The 25,150-nt window shown below is 39.2% G+C and overlaps 5 protein-coding genes across 5 annotated transcripts; 2 read left to right on the top strand and 3 right to left on the bottom strand.

Annotated features, from left to right (window-relative positions):
- Positions 1-4,424: 4,424 nt before the first annotated feature.
- On the bottom strand, positions 4,425-6,500 carry SAPINGB_P001916 (uncharacterized protein; the record flags this gene model as incomplete). The annotated part of the gene is made up of 1 exon (XM_031996636.1): positions 4,425-6,500. One exon carries the CDS (start codon positions 6,498-6,500, stop codon positions 4,425-4,427), a length of 2,076 nt encoding a protein of 691 aa, XP_031852527.1.
- Positions 6,501-8,085: 1,585 nt separating this feature from the next.
- SAPINGB_P001915 (uncharacterized protein) lies at positions 8,086-9,798 on the top strand (the record flags this gene model as incomplete). Its single annotated transcript, XM_031996635.1, has 1 exon — positions 8,086-9,798. The coding sequence occupies one exon, from the start codon at positions 8,086-8,088 to the stop codon at positions 9,796-9,798; it is 1,713 nt and encodes a 570-aa protein (XP_031852526.1).
- A 2,085-nt stretch (positions 9,799-11,883) lies between these two features.
- On the top strand, positions 11,884-13,008 carry SAPINGB_P001914 (uncharacterized protein; the record flags this gene model as incomplete). Its single annotated transcript, XM_031996634.1, has 2 exons — positions 11,884-12,032; positions 12,108-13,008. 2 exons carry the CDS (start codon positions 11,884-11,886, stop codon positions 13,006-13,008), a joined length of 1,050 nt encoding a protein of 349 aa, XP_031852525.1.
- A 670-nt stretch (positions 13,009-13,678) lies between these two features.
- SAPINGB_P001913 (uncharacterized protein) lies at positions 13,679-16,315 on the bottom strand (the record flags this gene model as incomplete). The annotated part of the gene is made up of 1 exon (XM_031996633.1): positions 13,679-16,315. The coding sequence occupies one exon, from the start codon at positions 16,313-16,315 to the stop codon at positions 13,679-13,681; it is 2,637 nt and encodes an 878-aa protein (XP_031852524.1).
- A 1,075-nt stretch (positions 16,316-17,390) lies between these two features.
- Positions 17,391-23,429, bottom strand: SAPINGB_P001912 (uncharacterized protein; the record flags this gene model as incomplete). The annotated part of the gene is made up of 1 exon (XM_031996632.1): positions 17,391-23,429. One exon carries the CDS (start codon positions 23,427-23,429, stop codon positions 17,391-17,393), a length of 6,039 nt encoding a protein of 2,012 aa, XP_031852523.1.
- Positions 23,430-25,150: the final 1,721 nt, after the last annotated feature.

Below are 25,150 nucleotides of genomic sequence, written 5' to 3'. Positions count from 1 at the left end.
AAATTATTCAGGTGAAGATGAGTTTTTTTCACTCTGCATACTTTAGCAAATGTCTTCAAAATAAAGATCCTTCAATTGTTCTGCAACTTCTCCACTATCATAATCACAAGTCTAATTATATAAATATAAGCAACCGAACATGAAATGATGAAGATCTATAGTTACTTGATTCAAATTAAGGATCAATTATATGAACTAAAGGATCAATTATATAAACTAAAAAAAAAATCACTAAATCATGGTCAAATTGAAACTTTTTTCTTTAACTTGTTTCAATATAACTCATTTTACACAAAAGGTTTACAAAGAGGCGGATTATAAAAGAAAATGGATTCAATTGGTTTTAAAGTCATTATTTTGACTACAGTTTTCATTTACATCACATTCAATATTCAGTTAAATTGTTATTTTGTTTGTTTTTATTCAAACTTTATAGATATGTTTGTTTGTTTTTATTCAAGGGTTATAGAATTATATAACATCAGCATCTGCGCTATCCTTCTTGTCCATACTATATATCTTTTCATTTTAATAATAAAATTTTAATTTTGCCTTCAACATTGCATCTTTAACAGCCCGAAAATAAGTCCTGATGCCAGCTTACGAGGAATAGGGGGTTAAAAATAACCAAACCTTCCCAACTTATCTCCACTTGTCTTCATCAACGCTGTAATTGTATTTCTTAATCCCTCCAAGCAGAGATAAGGCTTACAATCTCTTGTAAGCCAGTTAAACTGTTTAAGAGAGTCGACATGTCCATCTCTGGATATATCCGTTTCAGTCCTTTTCTTTCCTCTTCAAGCAAAGGACACTCAACCAGAATGTGATGAACTGTTTCCAACTCTCGACATTTGCAGTTGTAACTATCCTTGTCAATTCCAAACTTTTTAAACCTTGCGCCAAAGTTGTCATGGCCTGTACGAAACTGAGTAATATTACTCAAGATCCTTCGACTATCTTTCTTCATGATCACTCCCGTGACCATTTTGGAAAGATTATCATCAAATTTCGACTCCACTGTGATATTATGATACCACAGATCCTTAACACTATTTTAATTTCAATTAAAAAATTGTTTGTTTGTTTGTTTGTTTTTATTCAAGGGTTATAGAACTATATAACATCAGCATCTGCGCTATCCTTTTATTGTCTGACTATGTGACTTGCCGGTTTTCATTTGTACCTTTTTAGTACGGGTGGTTTCTGTTCTGTGCGTCTCCGGTAGCCCGGAAGATGGGCCCTGATGCCAGCTTACGAGGAACAGGGAGAACCAGTCTGTCGATCCCAAAACCTTCCCAACCCATTTCCACTTATCTTCACGGACGCCCATGTATTTCTTAATCTCTTCCGTCAGAGATACGGCCCGTAATCACCTGCAGGCTATTTAGACTGTACGGAAGAGTCGGCATTCCTGTAACCAGGGTAGCCTATGGTTTTCAGTCTAGGTGTATACTCCCGTACACATCTTCAGGAAAAGGGGGTATTCTGGGAATCGAACCCAGTATCTTCCGCTTTCGAGCAAACGTGTTACCCTTTACACCATCCAGCCCTTTCCCCTCAAACAAACAAACAAACAAAACTTTTTAGTGGTTATTACAATGATGTCCTTTAATACGCAATTAAAAATACTTTTTAACATAGCTTGGCGTTAGTGGTTTAGCGGTAAAATTCGTCGTTGCCATCGACGAGCCCCCGGTTCGACTCCGGGCTGACGCATGTCAAAATATTTTTTTATTTTTAATGTTTTGTAAATGTTTTAGTTTTTATAGAACGTTTACAGTAATGTATTTCTTTTTAATTAAGAATATTTCAGTTTTTAAAATATTGTTCTTTAACATCATGATATAAACCAATGATATTAATACAAAAAAGTAAAAGTTTTTTGTTAATTAGGCTAACTAGTTTAATTTTGAAATTACCCTAACCCTTGTGTAATAGTAATAGTTATGCATATTTATTCACCTAACTACAGTCAATATTTTTTAAAGTTTAAAGTTTAAAAACCTTAAATCAAAGTTTAAATCTATTACTACTACCGCCTCTAAAAAATTTGTATCTTGAAACTTCAAAATTAAACCTTTTTCACCAACAAAAAATTATCAATGAGAAAGAAACACTCTTAAAAATATGGTTTAGCAGGGTTAGGGGTTAATATATAATGGTTTTTTTTTAATTTAAAATTATTTACAAAAAAGATTGGTCCTCTGTTAGTGCTGACAATAACATTTCTTTTAAAAATTATTGACTTGCTGTGCTCACATTTAGACAGGCATGGATGAAATTGGTAGAAGAAAAATACATGGGGCTGGGAGAGCTTACATAAAAATGGTTAGTCATCTTGTAGTAAGAAACTAATATTTTTTTTGCTATTTGCAAAAGAGAATAAATGGGAGTTTTACGCAAGGGCTAGGGGAACATACATAAATGAATAAAAGATTTGTCATCTTGTAGTAAGAAGCTAATGTTTTTTTTTGCTATTTGCAAAAGAGAATAAATGGGAGTTTCCGCAAGGGTTAGGTTCTCTCAATGACTAGGGAATAGAAAAATAAACCAGAGTCGAAACTTAATTTCTTATGAATGATAATAATAAAAAATGAAACATGTAACGAGGTCCTAGTAAAGAGTCACTGTAATCTAATTGTTTACCTATTGAAAAGATTTAAACCATTGAATTTAAATAGTCAAAAAAAAAAAATTCGCTTTAGTGTAAGAAATAAGTATTTAATATCAACTAAATACATTGTAGATGTCGAACAAACAATGCTTACAAACTTGTTCGTGATTTTAAGTTTTCTAATATTCACCACAACACATTTAAAAAATATCAACATTCCGGATAAGAAAAAATTGATAAAAATATTAAAAAAAAAAAAACAATGAAAAATTGCATCTATTGAATAAAAAGAAAAAGATAATGCGAATTCTGTGGATCGAACACAGGACCTCCAGATAAACTAGACTGATGTTGTAACTTCAGTCTGGCGCTCTCCCAACTGAGCTAAATCCGCAAGCTTTGTTAAAAAAATTAAAAGAAAAATCAATAGTACATTCTTGATAAAAAATCATCACTTTTTTTAGTATAGAGCGTTTGAAAAACAGCGTTGATGAAGACAAGTGGAGATAGGTTGGGAAGGTTTGGTTATTTTAACCCCCTGTTCCTCGTAAGCTGGCATCAGGACTTATTTTCGGGCTGTTGGAGATGCAATGTTGAAGCCAAAATTAAAAGTTTATTATCAAAATGAAAAAATATATAGTATGGACAAGAAGGATAGCGCAGATGCTGATGTTATATAATTCTATAACCCTTGAATAAAAACAAACAAACAAACATTGAAACTTATTTCTATAATTTAAAATAATAAAGATAGTGACTTAATTTTTAGACATTTTTCTTTTTTTGAGGCAGTGTACGAGAGCACACAACTCCCTGAAATTCCCGAGCCACCCTGGCGAGCAAGAAACTAGCTCTTTAGTTCATTCTAATTATACTCTATATGATTGCAGTCCATATTCTTGTTGAAAGAGCTTAATTAATAATTGGGAGTCTTTGAATATAAGTAGAAATGGGTTGAATAGGTTTGGGACCAACAAAGTGAGTTTCTTAGTTCCTTATATGCAGGAATTAGGGCATATTTTCAGGGCTACTGGAGGCACACTGATCAAAATAACCCGTACTGAAAAGGTACATATATTAGACGACAAGTCGCTAAAGTTGTTAATTATAAAGATAGCATAAACGTTAATGTCATATTTTAATACTTTAAAAAAAATTAAAATTGAATAAAAAAAACTTCGATTTAAAGATTTTAAACACAATTTTAGTCAACTAACTATTAGTGGGCCAACTAAGAATAATGCAAATTTTAAAGTTTTTGTAAGTTGGGGGCCTAGGCCCGCTAATCTAAGATTTGAAACCCGGTTAAATGAGAGGGAAAAGCATTATTTTTATTATTAATTTAAGACTATTTTGCAAATGAAAAAAAAATTTTTTTTTTTTTCATTTTAATATGCAAATGCATGTATAGGAATGTTATATTAATAATTACAAAAGATTTTTTTTTTCATTTTAAAAAAAATTGTTCAAATTTTCATTGTTTTCATGAATTTGATATTCTTCAGTCACTTCTGCACTTGTCCAAGGTTTATACGAAGTTTGGGAAGGGTTTGATGGAAGATAAGGATTACTTCCGATTGCTATAAAACTGTTTGCATTTGAGAGTGGACGATCATTGCTTGAATAAAACGGTTGACTGTGAGTGTACATGCATATATTGTTTTTTTCTGACTCCAACGAAGTAGAACTGCTGTTATTACTTGAATTGTCGGTAGTCATATCATTGCTATGAAGAGTTAAATCAGTCACTGAGCTTTGTAGTGATTCAGGGATGTATGTTACTGTTACTAGTTGCCCACTGCTTTTATTATTATTTAAAGTTTCTTGTTGGAATTGTTCTTTTTGATCTTTTTTGTTTGGCATATTTAGACTTTGATCGCAGCCAGGGTCCAAAATATTCAAAAAGCCAAGGAACCGGAACAAGAATGAAAGCAATGCCGCCGAAAATCGTAGAACTCCAGGCAATACCAAGCGCTTTGTACATTCGAATAGTAAATAGAGGGAACCCTGAGGCAACCAGATAGCGGAAAATGTTATTAGCTGCAAACACTGATGCCAGCATCTCAGCATCATTGTTATAAATAAACTCAATGTACACAATGAGACTGAAAAAAATAAAAATTAAACTTATACCAAAAGGAATACCGGCAGCTAATGGTACCAACCAGTGAAGCTTGTATTGAGCAGTCCAGCCTTGCCAGAAGAGAGAGATTGGGAGAAGTATGGATCCTATTTTGCAAATTACTAATACTTGTTCTGGGGAGATTGGAATGTCGAATTCAGGTATTCCAGGAACACTGGAGGCACTGTATTGGTTAATTTTTTCTTGTGAGCTCATGGTGGCCAATTTTTCTTGTTTCTGCTTCTTGAAGAGTTTTTGAAGATAAAATCTGTCTGCAAGAATAAAAAAAATGCCAGCAATGATGAGACCAACAGCAATACCCAGGAAAGCTAACCCGCATTGACCCAGAGAGAATTTATATTTGCCAACAAAGATGTAGGTGTAGGATTCTAAAAAGGCAAAAAGAATGGAAAATACAAAAGAAGTGTAGATAGATGAGATGAGAATAATAGGTTCCACAAACAAGAGTTTTATGGGGAAAAAGACTGTGTATTTCAAAGATTTTTGGGTTTGATGAAAGATTCTCGAAATTTTGCAAGTTTGAGAAACACATGTTGTTTGGCCGTCAAAAGTGTCAATGGTATTATTTTCATTTTTGTTTTCTAAAATTCGTTTCTTTTCCTTTTCACGTTTTTTTTCTCTGTTTTTTAAAATAACTGGTTTGAAGGTTTCTGGCATAATGATGAGGAAGGGGATTGCGACACCAGCAAAAATAAGCTGTATGTAAAAGACCATGTTCCAACTAGTGTTGAAGTTTTGTAATGCATAACCTCCAATAATAGGACCAAGAATGGGTCCTGCCAAAGGAGCAATGCTGAAAATAGTCATGGCTGTGACTAGCATATCCAAGTCCCAAAGATCTGCAATAGTTCCAGCGGCAATGGCAAGAACAGGTGCACCAAATAATCCCGTAAAAAACCGACAAGCCAAGACTGTTTTCATATTATGGGCTTTTGCGGAACCCACCATAAAGAGCATGGATAATGGGACCATGGAAAGGTAAATGAGTTTGCGTCCAAAGCGTTCGGATAAAGGTGCACCAATGACGGGGGCTAGAGAGAGCCCAATAAGATAAAGTGTCATGCCCAGTAAAATTTTTTCTTGGGAGACTCCAAAGTGAAACATTAATTTGATAATAGCAGTGACATAAAGAGAGCATCCAAAGGACACTACCAGACAAAGATAGCTGGTTAATATGGTTACAAACCATTTTTTGAAGTTACTCCAGTTTTTGGGGTTCTGTGGGTCTGTAGGTGAGTCCCAGTCTAGAGGGGGGAGTGGTGGAAGATTTTCTTGGTGGAGGGAATTTGTTGAATAATTGTTGAAAAGAGCTAATTTAGATGTGCAATCTAAATTATACATGCTTTTAAGATTCATGCTATACGGCTTATCTGAGACATCATCTTGTTCGGCTTTTGAGAAATTTGATTTAATATAAGAGGAATTTCGATAAGGAGGTTGTAGAGATAGATTTGGGGTTTTGGGACATGGTGTCAGGCTTTGATGGTTAAGACGTGGGAGAGGTTTGAGTAGGTTAACGGAAGATCTCATTTTATGAGAAGATCTGTTATTGTCATTTTCTGGGGAAGATACATGACTTATTTTAGGAGTAGTAGGAGTTGATAGAGGAGATAAAATGGTGACTGGCTGGATATATTGTGAGTATCTTGAAAGATCTGAGCTTGGAATTGATTTGACTCTTGCTTTAGGGTTTAAAGGTAGAGATGATGGTAATGGAAAAGGTGCAAAAGAGTTTGAAGTCATTTTGAGTGAAGAGAAGAATGAAAAAAAAAGAAGGAATGAGGACAGTTAAATATACTTTATATATATAAATTTCAATAAAGAAAAAAAAGGGAAAATTTGTGACTATCGAATTTTAAATTGAATAGGTTTAATTTTGTGAATTAGCGAGCGGAACAGAGAATTAGAAACAGAAAAAAAAAAGATATTCCAAATAGGGAAGGTCCGAAATTTGATGGGTTTAAGTATAAATTTGAAAAAAAAAAAAAGGGGGGGGAAATGAATTGAATTCATTTTTTTTTTTAATTTCCAATAGTTCAGGCTAACCACTTGTAAAAAATTGGATATGAGAGAGTTATGTATAAATGAATACAAGGAATTATATTTTTTTTTCTTTAAAAATTTGAACTCGTCAAGTATTTAAATTATCCGGGAATTCTTTTTTTTTTTTTTCAGATAAAGAGTTATTGTTGGCTTTGACAGTTTTCTGCTCAAAAAGAGATATCTCAAGAGTTTGTAAAAATCACTGATTTGGTTTTATCCTAAAAAAAAATGCCAATATATTTTCTTTTTATTTTTTATTTTTTATATTTTTTTTTTTCAAATTAGTTAGTCCCAGAATTTGTCAATAATTGTCATTTAACAGGTGAAGTTAGTTATTGAATTTTAGATTGAATAACTTGTTGTATCATCATCATCACAACTTTGGAATGCCAAATATTGTGAGCGACCTCGGAACCAATTAAAGTAATAAGCGAGGCTGACTGATAATCAGTATCAGACAAAGATCTACAAAAAAAAAAAAAAAAAAAATATGCAGATATCATATTAATATTAAGGGTATTGATCTCTGTCAATTTTTTTTTTTTTTATCATCTTATACCATTCCGAAACATGACCTTTATTAGTGCCAGTTCTGTTTGTTGTCCAACCTGGGGGAGTGCCTAGTTTAAGGGTATTTGTAATACAGGTATGGCTCTGCTTAAAAGCAGACTTGTATTTTTTTTTTTATGTCTCAAAAGATTAAAAATTTTAAGTTTTTAAATGTTTATTTATTCAATTTTGAATTTGATGATTCTAGTTCTAGATTTCAAATAAATCTAAAGTTAATAAATTTATGGATGGTTCAATTTGACATAAAATGTTCAAAGGTCTTTTCGAAGGACTCGACAATCACAAGCCATTTAAATTTTTTTTTTTTTCTAATATCATTATAATTATTATTATTATATATAGGACTCACGTGCCATGATTCCAGAATATACCTTGCGCCGCACATGAGACCAAAATTTCCTAAAATAGTGCGCTATAAAAAAAAACCATGCCACCTAGACTAGTTGTTAGTAACACAGCGATTCCGTGCTTCTTATATAAGAGGGAATATAATTATATTATAATGGTGGTCTTTCGTTGTGTAAATTGTATGTGGGTGCAAGTCACTTAAAAAAAAAAAAAAATTATTTTCCTTCTTTCTTTTTCCTCAATCAAAATTTTTTTTTTTAATTATTATTTATTTATATATAAACCCCCTTCTCAAAATTCTTTAAATCTTTAATAAATATCCAGTTCTTTAATAACGACAACCATTGATAGCTTAAAAGGGGAAAAGATGAGTAGTGAGAACAGCAGTTCCAACAGTGAAAACAACCAGACAACTTTCTACGACACTCGGGAACCGAGCTCCGGGCCAAACCTAAGTGGTGCTTCGGAGGAGACAGAAAAGAGCAATGGAGTAGAGAAACAGCCGCAGGAACGCGGAGAAGACAGCTTGGCTGTGGCGGCTGCAACTGCAGCAGGTGTGGAAGCTGCGGCAGTAGTTTCAGCTGTGACTGGCAAAAACGAAGCATCTGTGCTATCAGAAGCTGGTTTGGAGGCAGTTACCGAAGATAACGTTAGTCCATTGGATGAGACAAGCGGTGTAAAGAAGAATAAGAGCAATAGTGAGGACAATAGCGCCAGTCCTAAGACTAAGTCTTTAAAAACAAGTCCCATGGTTAGCAGTGAGAACCTAACGTCTGGTGAGCCTAGGGGTTCATTTTCTAGCGTGAATACAACAAGGACGAATACCAATACTGGAGATACAACCAGCACCAGTACTAGTAGTAGTGTTTTACAGAGTCGCCGCAACAGTTTGTACCCTGGTGTTGGATTGCTAGCAGCGACAGGAGCAGATGAAGAAGGAGACCGACTGTATCAGACGATTGAGGAGCAACTTTCTGTGAATGGACGGACAGATGCCTTGACAGCGGCTGCGATAGCGGCTGGGAAAGATAGGGGTGTAGGTAGCAGCATCAGCAGCAGCAGCAGCAGCAGTAATAATAATGGGAATAGAAATCACAATAATAATGAACTGGGCGCTGGCGCTGGCGTTGGCAGCAGAAATGGGCGCATAGCTGAGGAGGATTTTGAGAAGCAGTTGGATCACACATTACAGCTTGCTCAAGAGCGGAGCAACAGTCCTGGGAGTGGAACTGGTCGAAGCACGCGAGGCAGCAGTGTTGCTACAGGGGCAAGTACGGAAACCAGTCACAATTACAATCACAATCACAATTACAATCACAATCACAATCATCATCACTACCATGGCAGTAGTCACAGGGGCAGTAGCAGCAGTGGAATATTAGAGAAGGCAGCAGTGAAGGTTGCGGCCGGAGAAGGACTTCCAACCGAGGCCGAGGAAGAGGAACATGTGAGTAGTGATAGGGATGTTACTACGAAAGATAAGGAAGAAAAGAGTGGTGAATATCTGGAAAGTGTTCAACCAGTTGAAACTTTGAAACAGGAAGACAAGAAGAGTTTAGGTGGGTCTGAGGGAGGTGAAGGGGTCAGTATTAGTGCTCATGTTGAGCAAGAAACACTTGTTGCATCGCCCGAGACATTGCCTGAGCCGTTATCTATGCCTGTGGATGAGGCTTTTGTGGGCAGTGGCAAAGTCAGTAGCACTACTAGCAGTGGCACCAAGACTGGACATTTTAGTCGGATCCGAAGCAAAAGTAATGCTGGAGAGGTGAAGCCTATGAAAACAAATGAAAGCATTGGCTGTAATGATGGGACCGGGTCCAATGACTGGGTATCGCGGTGTCGTGGACTGTGGCACCATGCGTGCAAAGTAATTTATGGTGGAGTTAAAGGCCATACAGGAGGTAAGGATTCTAGACACAGCAGCATTTCGGGACATGAATCATCATCTTCGTCGTTACCACCATCTTCTGCTTCAGAGTCGGTTTCGACACCAGCAGTCTCTACTGTGGTCCCACCATTGGTTTCACCATCGACCCCCTCCTCATCAGCCCCTCCAGCAGCACCTTCCTCATCCAGCTAAAATGCCTAAAGAGTTTGAGGGTTAGGTGTTTGTATGTGTGTGTGTGTGTGTGTGTGTGCCTTTTTTTTTTTTATTTTTTTTATTATTATTTTTAAAGATTGGGGTGAATTTGTTGGGTTCGGTTTAAGTTGGTTCAATTTGTTGTTTGTTTTACGGGACACGGCTCTTATATGAGCACCGGTACCCGAATGGATAATTTTTTTTTTTTTTTTTTGTTTTTGCAAGTCTTATCTTAAGGTGTATTTTTTTTTCTTTACATACAAAAACAAAAAAAAAAAAAAATATATATATATATATAAATATATATATAAATATATATTTAATAATTGATAAAAAAAATACCGATAGAAGAAATGACTTTTGTGGCTTTCAGGGAGGGTCGGATTTTAAATTAAGGAGATGGGATAGGTTTGTTGTTGTTATTATATTGTTGTTGCATTTAGTGGATTTTAAGAGGATGATTATGTGTTTCTCATAGAAAATGCCACAAGAAGAGGCTATTGTTGGAGCGATTGATTGTTGCCCGGACAACGGAGAATGTCAAGGAGGGGTCAAGAAAGGATTTGTGTGTGTGATGTGTGTGATGTGTGTGAGTAGTTTCGTGAGGGACCAATATTTCCGTGTTTAACATATGACCCGCAAGCCTACAATATATATATATATATATATATATATATATCTTAAGTTGCTTATAGCAAACAAACAAACATTTGTGATCAATGCATTGAAATGAAGATATAAAACAATTCTTGCTTATTGCTAAGAAAATTAGCTTCAGTTGTTTTTGTATTGTTTGCTTTTTTTTTTTTTTTTTTTTTTTTTTTGTTCCTAAGCTTGATTTATTCCCACTTTGATGGCTGCAGCGGCGGGTCTTTTTATTTTTTATTTTTTATTTTTTATTTTATTTTAATTTTTTTTTTCTGGGCAACGCGTTTAAAAGACTCTCCCGGGTCCAAGCAGTCGTACACGTGATTCTATAACTCCGGCTAGTAATCAGAAAATTTTTTTTTTTCAGTTGAGAAACGAAAACTGTTGTAGATGTTTCTGCTGTTGTTGCTGTTGTTGCTGTTGTTGCTGTTGTTGTTATCAATTGAGACCATGTGGGAAGTTGGCGCGCGCTTAAACGTCCATCATTTGTTTGATTTTATCTTATAATTTCTATGATATGATGAATCCAGCGTTATCAAAAGTTTCAGTTAGTCTATGCGGAGTCTGTGTAGATTGTTTGTTCTGTGTGTGTATTGTATTTAAATAAATGTATTTGTGTATTTGTATAAGTGCCGGGTGTTTGGCCCCGATGACTCAGACGGAAATATTAAAAAAAAAACCCTTACTGGAGTTTTTATTTTTTTTTGATCTTCAACAATATTGTTAATTGTCAAAAATAAAAAAATAAATAAATAAATAATAAATTTATTCTTTAAAGATGGGATTTTGACACAAATTGTTTTTTTTTTGAAAATTTCTTTAACATTTTTTGGTATTTTTTTGAATCAACCAAATAAAAAAAAAAAAAAATAACCCACCGGGACTTCCGTACAGTCGGGTCGACCAGTTGTCTGTCTTAAAAAAAAAAAAATCCTTATTTTGTGTGTGTGTGTGTGTGTATGCACAAGGGAAGTAGGTAGCCGATATATGTTTTCTCGGATTAACTTTTTGACATGCGGCAGCAAAAAATAAAAATTTTTAAAATTTTTAAAATTTTTTTTTTGTTTTTTATTTTTTATTTTTAAAATTTTTTTTTTTTATGCCTAATTTTCCTGTTTCGTCATTTTGGTCAGCAATAATCCAAAAGCAAGAGCAAAACAAATGCCACACATATAAATACCTGCCTGTTTCTCCACTTGAATTTATTTTATTTTATTTTATTTTTTCTTTCATATAAAACTTTTTTTTTTTACATTTCAATATATACCCTTGTCAATCGGACTCACAGAGATCCAACCAATTCTTATATTTATATATCCATATATATATATCAATCAAGCAATCAATTAATATATATTAATATATCCTCATCATACCATCACTCAAAACTAAAAACTAAAAACTCTATACCTCTTCTTTCCTCCTATTCAATCACAAATGCCAGGCTCATCTTCATCATCATCCTCGGCTGCTAAAAGTACTGCTGCTGCCGCTGCCGCTGCTGCCGGTGCTCTCGTTCTTCAAAAACAACAAATTACAACTATGGTCTCAACTCCACCAGTTGCCATCAAAAAGGAACAATACCCGTATGTTTCACAATACTAAACCCTCTCTCCCCACCACAACTAACCATCTCTCTCTCTCTCTTTTTCTAATATTAGATTCTGGTATGGAGGTCTCGCATCCATGGCTGCTGCTATGGTCACTCATCCTTTGGATCTCACAAAGGTCCGTCTCCAAACAGCAAAGGAACCAGGCCAACACCTCGTTGGCATGTTTATCTCTATCATTAGAAATGAAGGTTTCTTTGCCATTTACTCTGGTCTCTCAGCATCCCTTCTGCGTCAAGGTACTTACTCTACAACCCGATTCGGTGTCTACGAATACCTCAAAAAGGAAGCCTCCCATCTCTATTACGCAGGATCTGTTCCTGTTGGCCAAGAGTACCCAGCACCTCCTACATACATTCTTCTCCCACTTTCCATGATTGCAGGTGCCTGTGGCGGTTTAATTGGAAACCCTGCTGACATTGTCAACATTCGCATGCAAAACGATCGCTCTCTTCCCAAATCACAACAACGTAACTATCGTAATGCCATTGACGGCCTGATACGCATTGTTAGAGAAGATGCTGGGGGTTTCCGTGCTCTCTACACTGGTATCGGTCCCAATATCTCTCGTGGTGTGCTCATGACTGCCTCCCAAGTGGTTTCATATGATGAAGCAAAACGAGCTCTCGTCGCTCTTGGCCTCGATACTAAATCAAAAACAACCCATTTTGCAAGTTCTCTGCTTGCTGGTCTTGTGGCCACCACCATCTGTTCTCCCATCGATGTTGTTAAAACTCGCATCATGGAAGGTCATACCGCTTCCACGGGCTCTACAAAACCTTCAGCATTTTCCATTCTTAAAAACGCTGTCAAGACTGAAGGTGTTGGCTTTGCCTTTCGTGGATGGTTGCCTTCATTCATGCGCCTAGGCCCTCAAACAATTCTTACTTTTGTTGTCCTGGAACAACTCAAGCATGCTCGTTTAGGAATGGCTCCTGTCCCCGCTTCTTAAAACAAGATATGTAATCTCAAGAAAGAGGAGAGGGGCTGGTGGTTAATCCATTAGTCCTTTTATTCCCCACATCATTGCATTCACTTACACCAATACCCGTTTTCTGTTTGTGACTTGAAAAAAAAAAAAAAAAAAAATTTTTTTGACCACATGCCTCGCCCGGAATCTTACTACTCTTTACTACCATGACCCCCCAAATTCCCGAGAATTGATGAATCTTTTTTGTTGTTGTTTAACTTATTTAATGACTTGTGTGCTTTTATAATATATATATATATATATATATTATTTTGTATAAAAAAATAAAACAAAAATAAACTACCAACAATCCAAATGGCCAATGAAATATTTAGTTTCCCCACCTTTTTTTTTCTCCCCACCTTTTAAAAAAGGTATTTACCGTTAATACCCGCAAAACTTTGCTGTTACTAAACCTAAGGTTTGTAAGATCTCCACTAATTAGAATGTGTAAACGACATTACGAAAAGCTTAAAAATGTTTTTTTTATTTTATATAAACCTGATATATAATTATTTTTTTTTTCACTTTTTTTTTTCAATATTTCACTCATATATATATATATATATATTCTTTAAAAAAAAATTTTAAAATTTTAAAAAATAAAATAAAATAAAAATAAAGTACAAACTAACTTCTCATTCTTCTCACCTTACACATCCTCTTCATCCAAAGGATCAGGTACAATGTTCCAAATATCTCTGGCATAATCTTGAATGGCCCGATCCGAAGAGAAAAATCCCATATTGGCAACTGCTGTAATACTCTTAACAGCCCATGCACTCTTGTTCGCAAATGTCTCATCAATCTTATCATGGGCCTCCAAGTAGGATGCAAAGTCGTCCGACACCAAATAATGATCACCACCATACCCAACAATAGCAGTACTCAAATCCCCATAAATCGTGGGGTCTCCAAACACTCCAGAATCAATGGCCTCAAACACCTTAGCCAACTGAGGATCCAATACTGATCCTCCTGACCTGTGAATGTATCGCAGCCCTTCAATGTCTTTGGCCAAGTGTCCAAACAAAAAGATGTTGTCCTCGCCAACCTGATCTGTGATTTCAATGTTGGCACCGTCAACAGTTCCAATAATAAGACCACCATTCAGCACAAACTTCATGTTGGACGTACCAGAGGCTTCAGTACCAGCTGTCGAAATGTGCTCGGAAATATCAGATGCAGGAATAATAATTTCTGCCTTGGACACATTATAGTCTTCAATAAATACAACCTTAAGCTTCCCGTCAATTGAAGTATCATTGTTGACAACCTGGCTTACAGAGTTGATCAGCTTAATAACTGTCTTGGCCAAGTAATATCCAGGTGCAGCTTTTCCACCAAAAATGCTCACCCTTGGTTGTTCCTTGGCCAGCTCCTTAGGTGACAAAGACTTGAGTTTCAAATAACGCCAAATTACTGAAAAGATATTCATTTGCTGGCGCTTGTACTCGTGGATTCGCTTCACCTGAATGTCGAAAAGTGCATTCAAGTCAAGCTCAATTCCACTCTGTTCCTTAACCAATGCAGCCAACCGCGCCTTGTTAGCCAACTTAATGTCCATCCACTGCTTCTGGAACACAGGATCGTCCTTGTACTTGAGAAGACCTTTGAGCTGGTCAAGCTTGTTAAGATACCCGTACCCACCCAGCTTCTCAGCAATAAGTGCAGATAGGGCTGGGTTGGCCTGGTGCAACCAGCGGCGGGGAGTTACACCGTTAGTCACATTGATAAACTTATCTGACCCGTAAACCTTGACAAACTGGCTAAAGATCGTTTGCTTAATCAAATCCGAATGCAATTGTGCAACACCGTTAACCTTGTGGGACCCAATGATGGCAAGATAAGCCATGCGCACCTTTTGGTCGCCCTTCTCCTCGAAAATGGAAACATCACGACGAAGATCAACATCTCCGGGGAACTTGGCTCCAACAAACTGCAAAAAGCGATAGTTAATGTCATAGATAATGTCCAAATGGCGAGGAAGTAAATTCCCAAACAACCCCACAGACCACTTCTCCAAAGCCTCCGAAAGCACTGTATGGTTAGTGTAACTAAAAGTACTAGTAACAATATCCCAAGCTTCTTCCCACTTGAGACCCTCCAGATCAACCAAAATACGCTGGAGTTCAGGCACAGCCAACGTAGGGTGAGTGTCGTTAAGTTGGATGGCCACCTGGTTAGGGAACTCAACCCAAGGTCTCTGGGTCTTTTTGAAGCGTCGCACAATGTCAGATAGTGAAGCCGCCACCCAAAAGTACTGCTGCTTGAGACGCAGCTCCTTGCCTGAGGGGAAATTGTCATTGGGGTACAACACGGCTGAAATGGTCTCAGCCTCTTGCTGCTCATGCAAGGCCTCGTTATACGAGCCTTCGTTAAATTTGGCAAAGTCAAACTCACGGCTTGGTTCCGACGACCACAACCGAAGATTGTTGACATTTTCGGTCGCATACCCAGGCACCGGCAAGTCGTAAGCAACGGCCTGAACGACTTGGCCGCCTTCCCAAATCTTCTTTTCCTTGCCATCATCCGTTCTTGTTTTACGCACATACCCATAAAACATAACGTCAATTGCAATCTCCGTGCGGGGGATTTCCCACGGGTTGTTGAACGTCAACCAGTAGTCGGGCATTTCAACTTGATACCCATCCACAATCTTTTGCTTAAAGATACCATAGTTGTAGCGTAGACCGTAGCCCCAGCCCGGGTAATTGAGCGTTGTTAGCGAGTCAATAAAGCATGCAGCCAAACGCCCTAGACCGCCATTGCCAAGTGCTGCGTCTTTCTCCTGTTCGATAAGGTCTTCCAAGCGAAACCCGAAATCCTTGACACCATCGCCAGCAATTTCCTTGACTTCAAGGTTTAAGAGCGCATTATCAAGAGCACGGCCCATGAGAAACTCGAGTGATAAATAGTAAACACGCTTGGGGTCATCCGTGGTGTGTTTTTGCTGAGTCTTGTTCCAAGCAACAACAAGGCGGTCACGAATGGCCTGCGAAGCAGCCTGATAAGCAGCTAGTTCGTCGCAATTGAACAGAGAGCGAGCCAATGTGGTTTCAACATGACGCACAAACTCAGCTTGAAAGTCTTCCTTGCCTTTAAACTCACCAACTGCATATTTTTTCCATGTGTTACGGAATTCTACTGGGACTGTGGAGTCAATTGTTTTGAGCTCCTTGGGGGTCAAACCAGTGTAAGTTCTTTTGAATCTGCGAGGGATAGGATAGCTGAGCTCATCGTCGTCATCGTATAATGGGTCAGCGTACTTTTTATTGAAAAAAGACATTGGTAATGAGAAATTAAAAATTTAAGTTGAAAATAAAGTATAAATTGAAGTGTATATATAAAAAAAAAATATTGATATATATCGAATTGATAAAACAAAATTGAAGAAAGAAAAATGATGGGGATAAAAGGTTTTTTTTATGGGGTTAAGAATGAAGTTGGTTATCTATATATATACATCACAAAGGAACCTTCAAAAAAAAAAAAAAATCATGCGGTTTTAAATATGGGCGAAGGCAATGGGCAACCTCAATGATAACACGCACTAAGGTTGTGGTAAAATAAAACGTGCATCACCAATAGGAACAAACATTGATTAAAAATCCTATTAAAAAAAACTGTACATTATAAAGAACCATTTAAGATATCGTACAATGATGCCTTAGCTGTATTTAAAATAAATAGCTTCGATAAAACGTGAAGAAAAATAAGATGCAGCCATTAATTAAAGATTCGGTCCGAACCAAGAAAGTGATTGTTTTCAATTAATGTTGAAGCCAAAATTAAAAGTTTATTATGAAAATGAAAAGGTATATAGTATGGACAAGAAGGATAGCGCTGTTATATAATTCTATAACCCTTGAATAAAAACAAACAAACAATTGTTTTCAATTAGTTAGTATATATACTGTATATATAAATAAAGAAATGAATAAATAAATATTGAAGTGATTCATTTGTTTATTTTTAATTATTGAAAATCAAATATTGGAACTTATGGTATTGCCGACCCCATTATTCAGCTTTAGAATTGGAGAATTATTTAATCTTGCTTAAAAATTGTTAACAAACTATTAGTTTGTTGAAAATATCTAATTAACATACACTTCTAAGTGTATGTTAAATTATTTGAGCCGCCATTTTATATATATATATATACTAAGTATCCTGGAAAAAAGCAAATTAAATGATTTCTTTTGTTCTGCGTCTTAGTCAAAACAATGCGAATTTATGATTATAAATAATTAAATATTTTTATTAAACTAAATTTTCATTAATACAAAATTTTTATGTAAATACATTAAAGGGTTGTTCGTTAGAATCAATAAATAAACACATTAAATAGAAATCCCTGTTTAAACAAGGAGGATGCAGGAAATGAATGAGCCAACAAGGACAGCAAGGCTGACCGAGACAGCAGAACCACCGTTGACTTGCTCAATGGTGGAAGTGGAGGAAGGTGAAGACACCTGAGGAACGGCGTATGATGGAGCCGAAGCAGAAGGTGAAAGGGTGGTGCCGGCGGAAGGAGCAGCACCGGATGGAACAGTGCTAGATGGAACAGCACCGGAAGGAGCAGCACTGGAAGGAGCAGCACCGGAAGGAGCAGCACTGGAAGGAGCAGCACTGGAAGGAGCAGCACCGGAAGGAGCAGCACTGGAAGGAGCAGCACTGGAAGGAGCAGCACCGGAAGGAGCAGCACTGGAAGGAGCAGCACCGGAAGGAGCAGCACCGGAAGGAGCAGCACTGGAAGGAGCAGCACTGGAAGGAGCAGCACTGGAAGGAGCAGCACTGGAGGGAACAGCGCTAGATGAAGCAGCACCGGTAGGAGCAGAGGGAGCAGCTGAAGTAGCAGTAGTCTCACCAGAGCCAGCTGGGGCGGACACAGAAGTGCTGTAGACTGTCTCGCAAGGAACGACAACGGTAACGGTAACGCCCTCAGAAACGGTGGTAATAGTGGAGTAGATGGTAGAAACGGCAGATCCAGAACCAGAGCCAGAGCCAGAGCCAGAGCCAGAGCCAGAGCCAGAGCCAGAGCCAGAGCCAGAGCCAGAACCAGATCCAGATCCAGATCCAGATCCAGATCCAGAACCAGAGCCAGAGCCAGAGCCAGAGCCAGAGCCAGAAACGGTAGGAACTGTGGTAGTAATAACTTCACCAGAACCGTTGGTAGTAGTGACAGTAGCAACACCTGAGCCAGATCCAGAGCCGGAGCCGGAGCTAGAGACGGAGCCAAGAGTTGAAGTGATAGTGATAGTAGAAACAGCACCCTCAGAGCCAGAGCCAGAGCCAGAGCCAGAGCCAGATCCAGATCCAGATCCAGATCCAGAGCCGGCAGGGATTGTAGTAGTAATAACTTCACCGGCACCGTTGGTAGTGGTAATAGTGGCAACACCAGAGTTGGAATCAGGAGTAACGGTGGAGCAAGGTTCAGTGACAGTGACAGTGACACCATTGCTGACAGCAGTGTAAGTAGTGTAAAGAGTGTAGATACCGGAGCCAGAACCAGACCCAGAACCAGACCCAGATCCGGAGCCAGAGCCAGAGCCAGAGCCAGAGCCAGAGCCAGAGCCAGAGCCAGAGCCAGAGCCAGAGCCAGAGCCAGAGCCAGAGCCAGAGCCAGAGCCAGAGCCAGAGCCAGAGCCAGAGCCGGCAGGGACTGTGGTAGTAATAACTTCACCAGCACCGTTGGTAGTAGTAACAGTGACAACACCTGAACCTGAACCAGAACCAGAACCAGAACCGGCAGGGACAGTGGTAGTAATAACTTCACCAGCACCGTTGGTAGTAGTAATGGTGACAACGCCAGAACCAGATCCAGAGCCGGCAGGAACAGTAGTAGTAATAACTTCACCGGATTCATTGGTAGTAGTAACAGTGACAACACCTGAACCTGAACCAGAACCTGAACCAGAGCCGGAACCAGAACCAGAGCCAGCAGGGACTGTGGTAGTAATAACTTCACCAGCACCGTTGGTAGTAGTAATGGTGACAACGCCAGAACCAGATCCAGAGCCGGCAGGAACAGTAGTAGTAATAACTTCACCGGATTCATTGGTAGTAGTAACAGTGACAACACCTGAACCTGAACCAGAACCTGAACCAGAGCCGGAACCAGAACCAGAGCCAGCAGGGACTGTGGTAGTAATAACTTCACCAGCACCGTTGGTAGTAGTAACAGTGACAACACCTGAACCTGAACCAGAACCAGAACCAGAACCGGCAGGGACAGTGGTAGTAATAACTTCACCAGCACCGTTGGTAGTAGTAATGGTGACAACGCCAGAACCAGATCCAGAGCCGGCAGGAACAGTAGTAGTAATAACTTCACCGGATTCATTGGTAGTAGTAACAGTGACAACACCTGAACCTGAACCTGAACCTGAACCTGAGCCGGAACCAGAACCAGAGCCAGCAGGGACTGTGGTAGTAATAACTTCACCAGCACCGTTGGTAGTAGTAACAGTGACAACACCAGAGCCGGAACCAGGAGTAACGGTGGAGCAAGGTTCAGTTACAGTGACGGTGACACCATTGCTGACAGTAGTATAGGTAGTGTAAAGGGTGTAGACACCAGAACCGGAACCGGAACCAGAGCCAGCAGGAACAGTAGTGGTAATAACTTCACCGGATTCATTGGTAGTAGTGACAGTGACAACACCAGAACCAGAACCAGAATCAGAGTCAGAGCCACGTGTAGTGGTGACAGTGACAACAGCGGACTCAGTGATAGTAGTGACGTAAGTAGACTCAGAAGGCTCAGTGACAGTGACAGTAACTTCATCAACAAGAGTAGTGTAAGTGCTGGTATAAGTGTTGGTAATAGTTGAAGTAATAGTCTTAACAACGCTACTTGTAGTTGTGATAACCTCAGGAGCACTAGTGGTTTCCTGAGTATAGATAGTAGTAGTGTAGGTGGTAGTAACTGGCTTGGTAACAGTAGTGGAAGTACTAGCCTCAGATGTAACGTAAGTAGTAGTATAAGTTGAAGTGACGGTGACAACAATACCGGACTCAGAAGCGATTTCAGAAGACTCAATCGGAACGACAGTCTCAGAAACGGCTTCAACTGAGGAGGCGGAAACTGAAACGACCTCAGAGATAACATCAGAGGAAACAACAGGAGCAACAGAGGACTCGATAGAAGCAACAGACTCAGAGACGGAAACGACAACGGTCTCAGAAACCTCAGCAGAGGTAGAAGACTCAGAGACAGACTCAGCAGAAGTGGACTCAGAAACCTCAACAGCAGTAGAAGACTCGGAAACAGACTCAGCAGAAGTGGATTCGGAAACAGACTCAGCAGAAGTGGATTCGGAAACAGACTCAGCAGAAGTAGATTCGGAAACAGTCTCAACGGCAGTAGAAGACTCGGAAACAGTCTCAACAGCAGAAGTGGATTCGGAAACAGACTCAGCAGAAGTGGATTCAGAAACAGACTCGACAGAAGTAGATTCAGAAACAGACTCGACAGAAGTAGACTCGGAAACAGACTCAACAGCAGTAGAAGATTCGGAAACAGACTCGGCAGATGTAGACTCAGAAACCTCAACAGCAGTAGAAGACTCAGAGACAGATTCGGCAGAAGTAGATTCAGAAACAGACTCAGCAGAAGTGGATTCAGAAGCCTCAACAGCAGTAGAAGACTCGGAAACAGACTCAGCAGAAGTAGATTCGGAAACAGACTCGGTAGAAGTGGACTCAGAAACAGACTCGGCAGAAGTGGACTCGGAAACAGACTCAACAGAGGTAGATTCGGAAACAGACTCAGCAGAGGTAGATTCGGAAACAGACTCAGCAGAGGTAGATTCGGAAACAGACTCGGCAGAAGTAGAAAACTCGGAAACAGACTCGGTAGAAGTGGACTCAGAAACCTCAACAGCAGAAGATTCAGAAACAGACTCGGCAGAAGTGGACTCGGAAACAGACTCAGCAGAAGTAGATTCGGAATCAGACTCAACAGATGACTCGGTGGTAGAAGTTGTCTCAGGGACAACAGGGACAATCCAGTAAGAAGTGGAAGTAGCAGTGGGGACACCATTGGAGTCAGTCAAAACAACTTCAGAGGCCGAAGTGGTAAAAGAGGTAGTTTCGGGAACAACAGGGACGATCCAGTAAGAAGTGGAAGTAGCAGTGGGGACACCATTGGAGTCAGTCAAAACAACTTCAGAGGCCGAAGTGGTATAAGAAGTAGTTTCGGGGACAACAGGAACAAGCCAGTAAGAAGTGGAAGTAGCAGTGGGGACACCATTGGAGTCAGTCAAGATAATTTCAGAGGCAGTAGTTGTGGAAGAAGTAACTGGAGAACCACCAGCAGGGACAAGCCAGTAAGACCAGTAAGTGGCAGTGGGATTACCAGCAGCATCAGTAGCAGTCACCAGACTGGAAGAGGTAACTGAATCAGTGCCAGTAGCAACAGGGACGATCCAATAAGACCAGTAAGTGGCAGTGGGATTACCGGCAGCATCAGTGGCGGTGACGAGAGAAGAAATGGTAGATTCAGTGGCAGTAGCACCAGATCCAGAACCACCAGCAGGGACAAGCCAGTAAGACCAGTAAGTGGCAGTGGGATTACCAGCAGCATCAGTAGCAGTCACCAGACTGGAAGAGGTAACTGAACCAGTGCCAGTAGCAACAGGGACGATCCAATAAGACCAGTAAGTGGCAGTGGGATTACCGGCAGCATCAGTGGCGGTGACGAGAGAAGAAATGGTAGATTCAGTGGCAGTAGCACCAGATCCAGAACCACCAGCAGGGACAAGCCAGTAAGACCAGTAAGTGGCAGTGGGATTACCAGCAGCATCAGTAGCAGTCACCAGACTGGAAGAGGTAACTGAACCAGTGCCAGTAGCAACAGGGACGATCCAATAAGACCAGTAAGTGGCAGTGGGATTACCGGCAGCATCAGTGGCGGTGACGAGAGAAGAAATGGTAGATTCAGTGGCAGTAGCACCAGATCCAGAACCACCAGCAGGGACAAGCCAGTAAGACCAGTAAGTGGCAGTGGGATTACCAGCAGCATCAGTAGCAGTCACCAGACTGGAAGAAGTGACTGAACCAGTGCCAGTAGCAACTGGGACAATCCAGTAAGACCAGTAAGTGGCAGTGGGGTCACCGTTAGCATTAGTGGCAGTGATGAGTGAGGAGAGGGTAGATTCAGTGGCAGTAGCACCAGATCCAGAACCACCAACAGGGACAAGCCAGTAAGACCAGTAAGTGGCAGTGGGATTACCAGCAGCATCAGTAGCAGTCACCAGACTGGAAGAAGTGACTGAACCAGTGCCAGTAGCAACTGGGACAATCCAGTAAGACCAGTAAGTGGCAGTGGGGTCACCGTTAGCATTAGTGGCAGTGATGAGTGAGGAGAGAGTAGATTCAGTGCCGGAGCCAGAACCGGAACCGGAACCGGAGCCACCAGTAGCTGTAGAACCAGCAAGCCAGTAAGACCAGTAAGTAGACGTCCATGAACCATCGGCAGCAGTAGCAGTAATAAGTGAAGAAAGAGTAGAGCCATCGCCAGAACCGGAACCGGAACCGGAACCACCAGTAGCGGTAGAACCAGCAAGCCAGTAAGACCAGTAAGTAGACGTCCATGAACCATCGGCAGCAGTAGCAGTAATAAGTGAAGAAAGAGTAGAGCCATCGCCAGAACCGGAACCGGAACCGGAACCACCAGTAGCGGTAGAACCAGCAAGCCAGTAAGACCAGTAAGTAGAAGTCCATGAACCGTCGGCAGCGGTAGCAGTAATAAGTGAAGAAAGAGTAGAGCCATCACCGGAACCAGAGCCAGAGCCAGAACCACCAGTAGCGGTAGAACCAGCAAGCCAGTAAGACCAGTAAGTAGAAGTCCATGAACCGTCGGCAGCGGTAGCAGTAATAAGTGAAGAAAGAGTAGAGCCATCACCGGAACCAGAGCCAGATCCAGAACCACCAGTAGCAGTAGAACCAGCAAGCCAGTAAGACCAGTAAGTAGAAGTCCATGAACCATCGGCAGCGGTAGCAGTGACAAGTGAAGAAAGAGTAGAGCCATCACCGGAACCAGAGCCAGAACCAGAACCACCAGTAGCGGTAGAACCAGCAAGCCAGTAAGACCAGTAAGTAGAAGTCCATGAACCATCGGCAGCGGTAGCAGTGACAAGTGAAGAAAGAGTAGAGCCGTCACCAGAGCCAGAACCGGAACCGGAACCACCAGTAGCTGTAGCTGTAGATCCAGCAAGCCAGAAAGACCAGTATGTAGAAGTCCATGAACCATCTGCGGCTGTGGCTGTGACAATGGTGGAAAGGGTTGAATCTTCGGCTCTCTTTTCAAGTTCAGGAGCGAGAGCCTCAGGTTGGATGGCAGCACCCAAGGCACTTCCAGCCAGAGCTGGAAGCATGAAAAGGCTAAATTTCATTTTTTTAAGGACTTAAATGGTACTTGAGTTAGTATATAAAGTTGAGGCTTTTGACTTGTGTTGTGTTGAATATTATGCTGGCATACCTGAAATTCACCGAGAATTTATCTTCTGAGAGGAATTACTGAAGGTCAGAAAAAAACTTTAAATTAAAATCTTGATGAATTGAATCAACCTACCTAAATGCAGAAGTAGATTAGGGGTGTTTGTGTTTAGTAGAAAGAAAAGCTATTTGTTTAAAAACGAATGACTTTGGTAGCTTTCTCTAAAAGATTGAATAGTGATTTAAGTCAAAAACTTGATGATATTATTTTTTTTTTTTGGAAATGTCAGAAATTGAAGTGGTATTTATATCTTTGGAATAAAAAACTATTTAAAGAATTAGATATATACAAGGCTTATATTTGGTTTTGTTAACCAGATTGTATGAAAAAAAAAACACGGCGTTATAGATTGAATATTCGTTCGTCATTTTTTTATTTTTTGCAACTTTTATTATTAAATTACCAAGTGTGTCTTTTTTTTTTCCAACAAAATATAATTTTTAAAAGTTCCAAAAGGCACTATTGTTGAATCCAAAAAAACGGCTAAATACGATTTCTTTTTTCAAGCTATAAGAGGTTGCTATTATAACCTCGGAGAAACATTATTGTTTAGCTCATAACCCTCTTTTATCGTTTCAGTAAATTTTCTTCATCCAACTCTATGCAATCTCTCATCGTAAACACTTCAGGACCTAATACGCCATGTCTATAAATGTGATATAGAGAGTTACTTTTGTACGCCTCACACCAAAGTTCCATGGTTATGATTTATTGCTTAGATAAAAATAAAAAAATCTATATCTGTTTTTTTTTTTTTTTCTTTTCTTCAACAGGGTTCATTTCTGTTTTCCCAAGAAACCTCTCTGTTATCTATGAAAATGTCTTCATTCAAAAGTTTATTGTCAACGTAACTTATTAGGTTTGTATTCCCTTTGTCATCATACGAATATAATAATAACATTGACCTTGGCGATATTGGGTAAAAGTATAATTACCTACCTCAATAAAAAACAACAAATGCACTCTATTGACGCTATCTTGAGTTAAAGACTTGTTAATGAAATTGAAGATTTTCAATTGAGTATAATAATATGTAATTATTTTTTTTAAACGTATCATTATGGTTTACTTAAAATGAATCTCATTTTTCTTAACTTTTTCCCTTTTTTTTTTCAAAAATTCAATCCAAAGGTAATAATACAGTATCATTATTAATTCGTCTCAGACTTTTATATTATTTTATATCATTTAGAATAACTCATCTGTTGTTTAGACACCCGTTGTCTCTATTTTTTGTTCAAATTAATTTCTTTGAAGATCTTGAAGTCAAAATTAAAATTAAAAATATATATATCTTTAAAAACCTTTTCCAAGGTGTGTTTCTCAATTGGAATTACATTGTGCATGTGCACTGGCCATGATGGTCTTCGCGAAGACCATGCGAATTCGCTAACTGGAAGAAAAGAAAAAAACCAAATGTGAAAGTGCAAAGACAAAATTGAAAGAAAGAAAGAAAAAATTGTTGTCCACCATAAACCATTTGGCAGTGTAGAAAAGACAGCAAAACAGCTTTTGTGGGGGGTCACCAAATCGCTTCTCAGGGTACTTGCAGAACAGATTGCTTGGTGATAAGGAAGGTGTGCAGCAAAATGTTGAAATAAATATATACATATATAT

This window comes from Magnusiomyces paraingens (assembly GCF_902498895.1).
Source record: "Magnusiomyces paraingens strain CBS 517.90 genome assembly, contig: contig2, whole genome shotgun sequence".
NCBI lineage: Eukaryota > Fungi > Ascomycota > Dipodascomycetes > Dipodascales > Dipodascaceae > Magnusiomyces > Magnusiomyces paraingens.
This window is presented reverse-complemented; position numbering and strand designations above follow the sequence as displayed.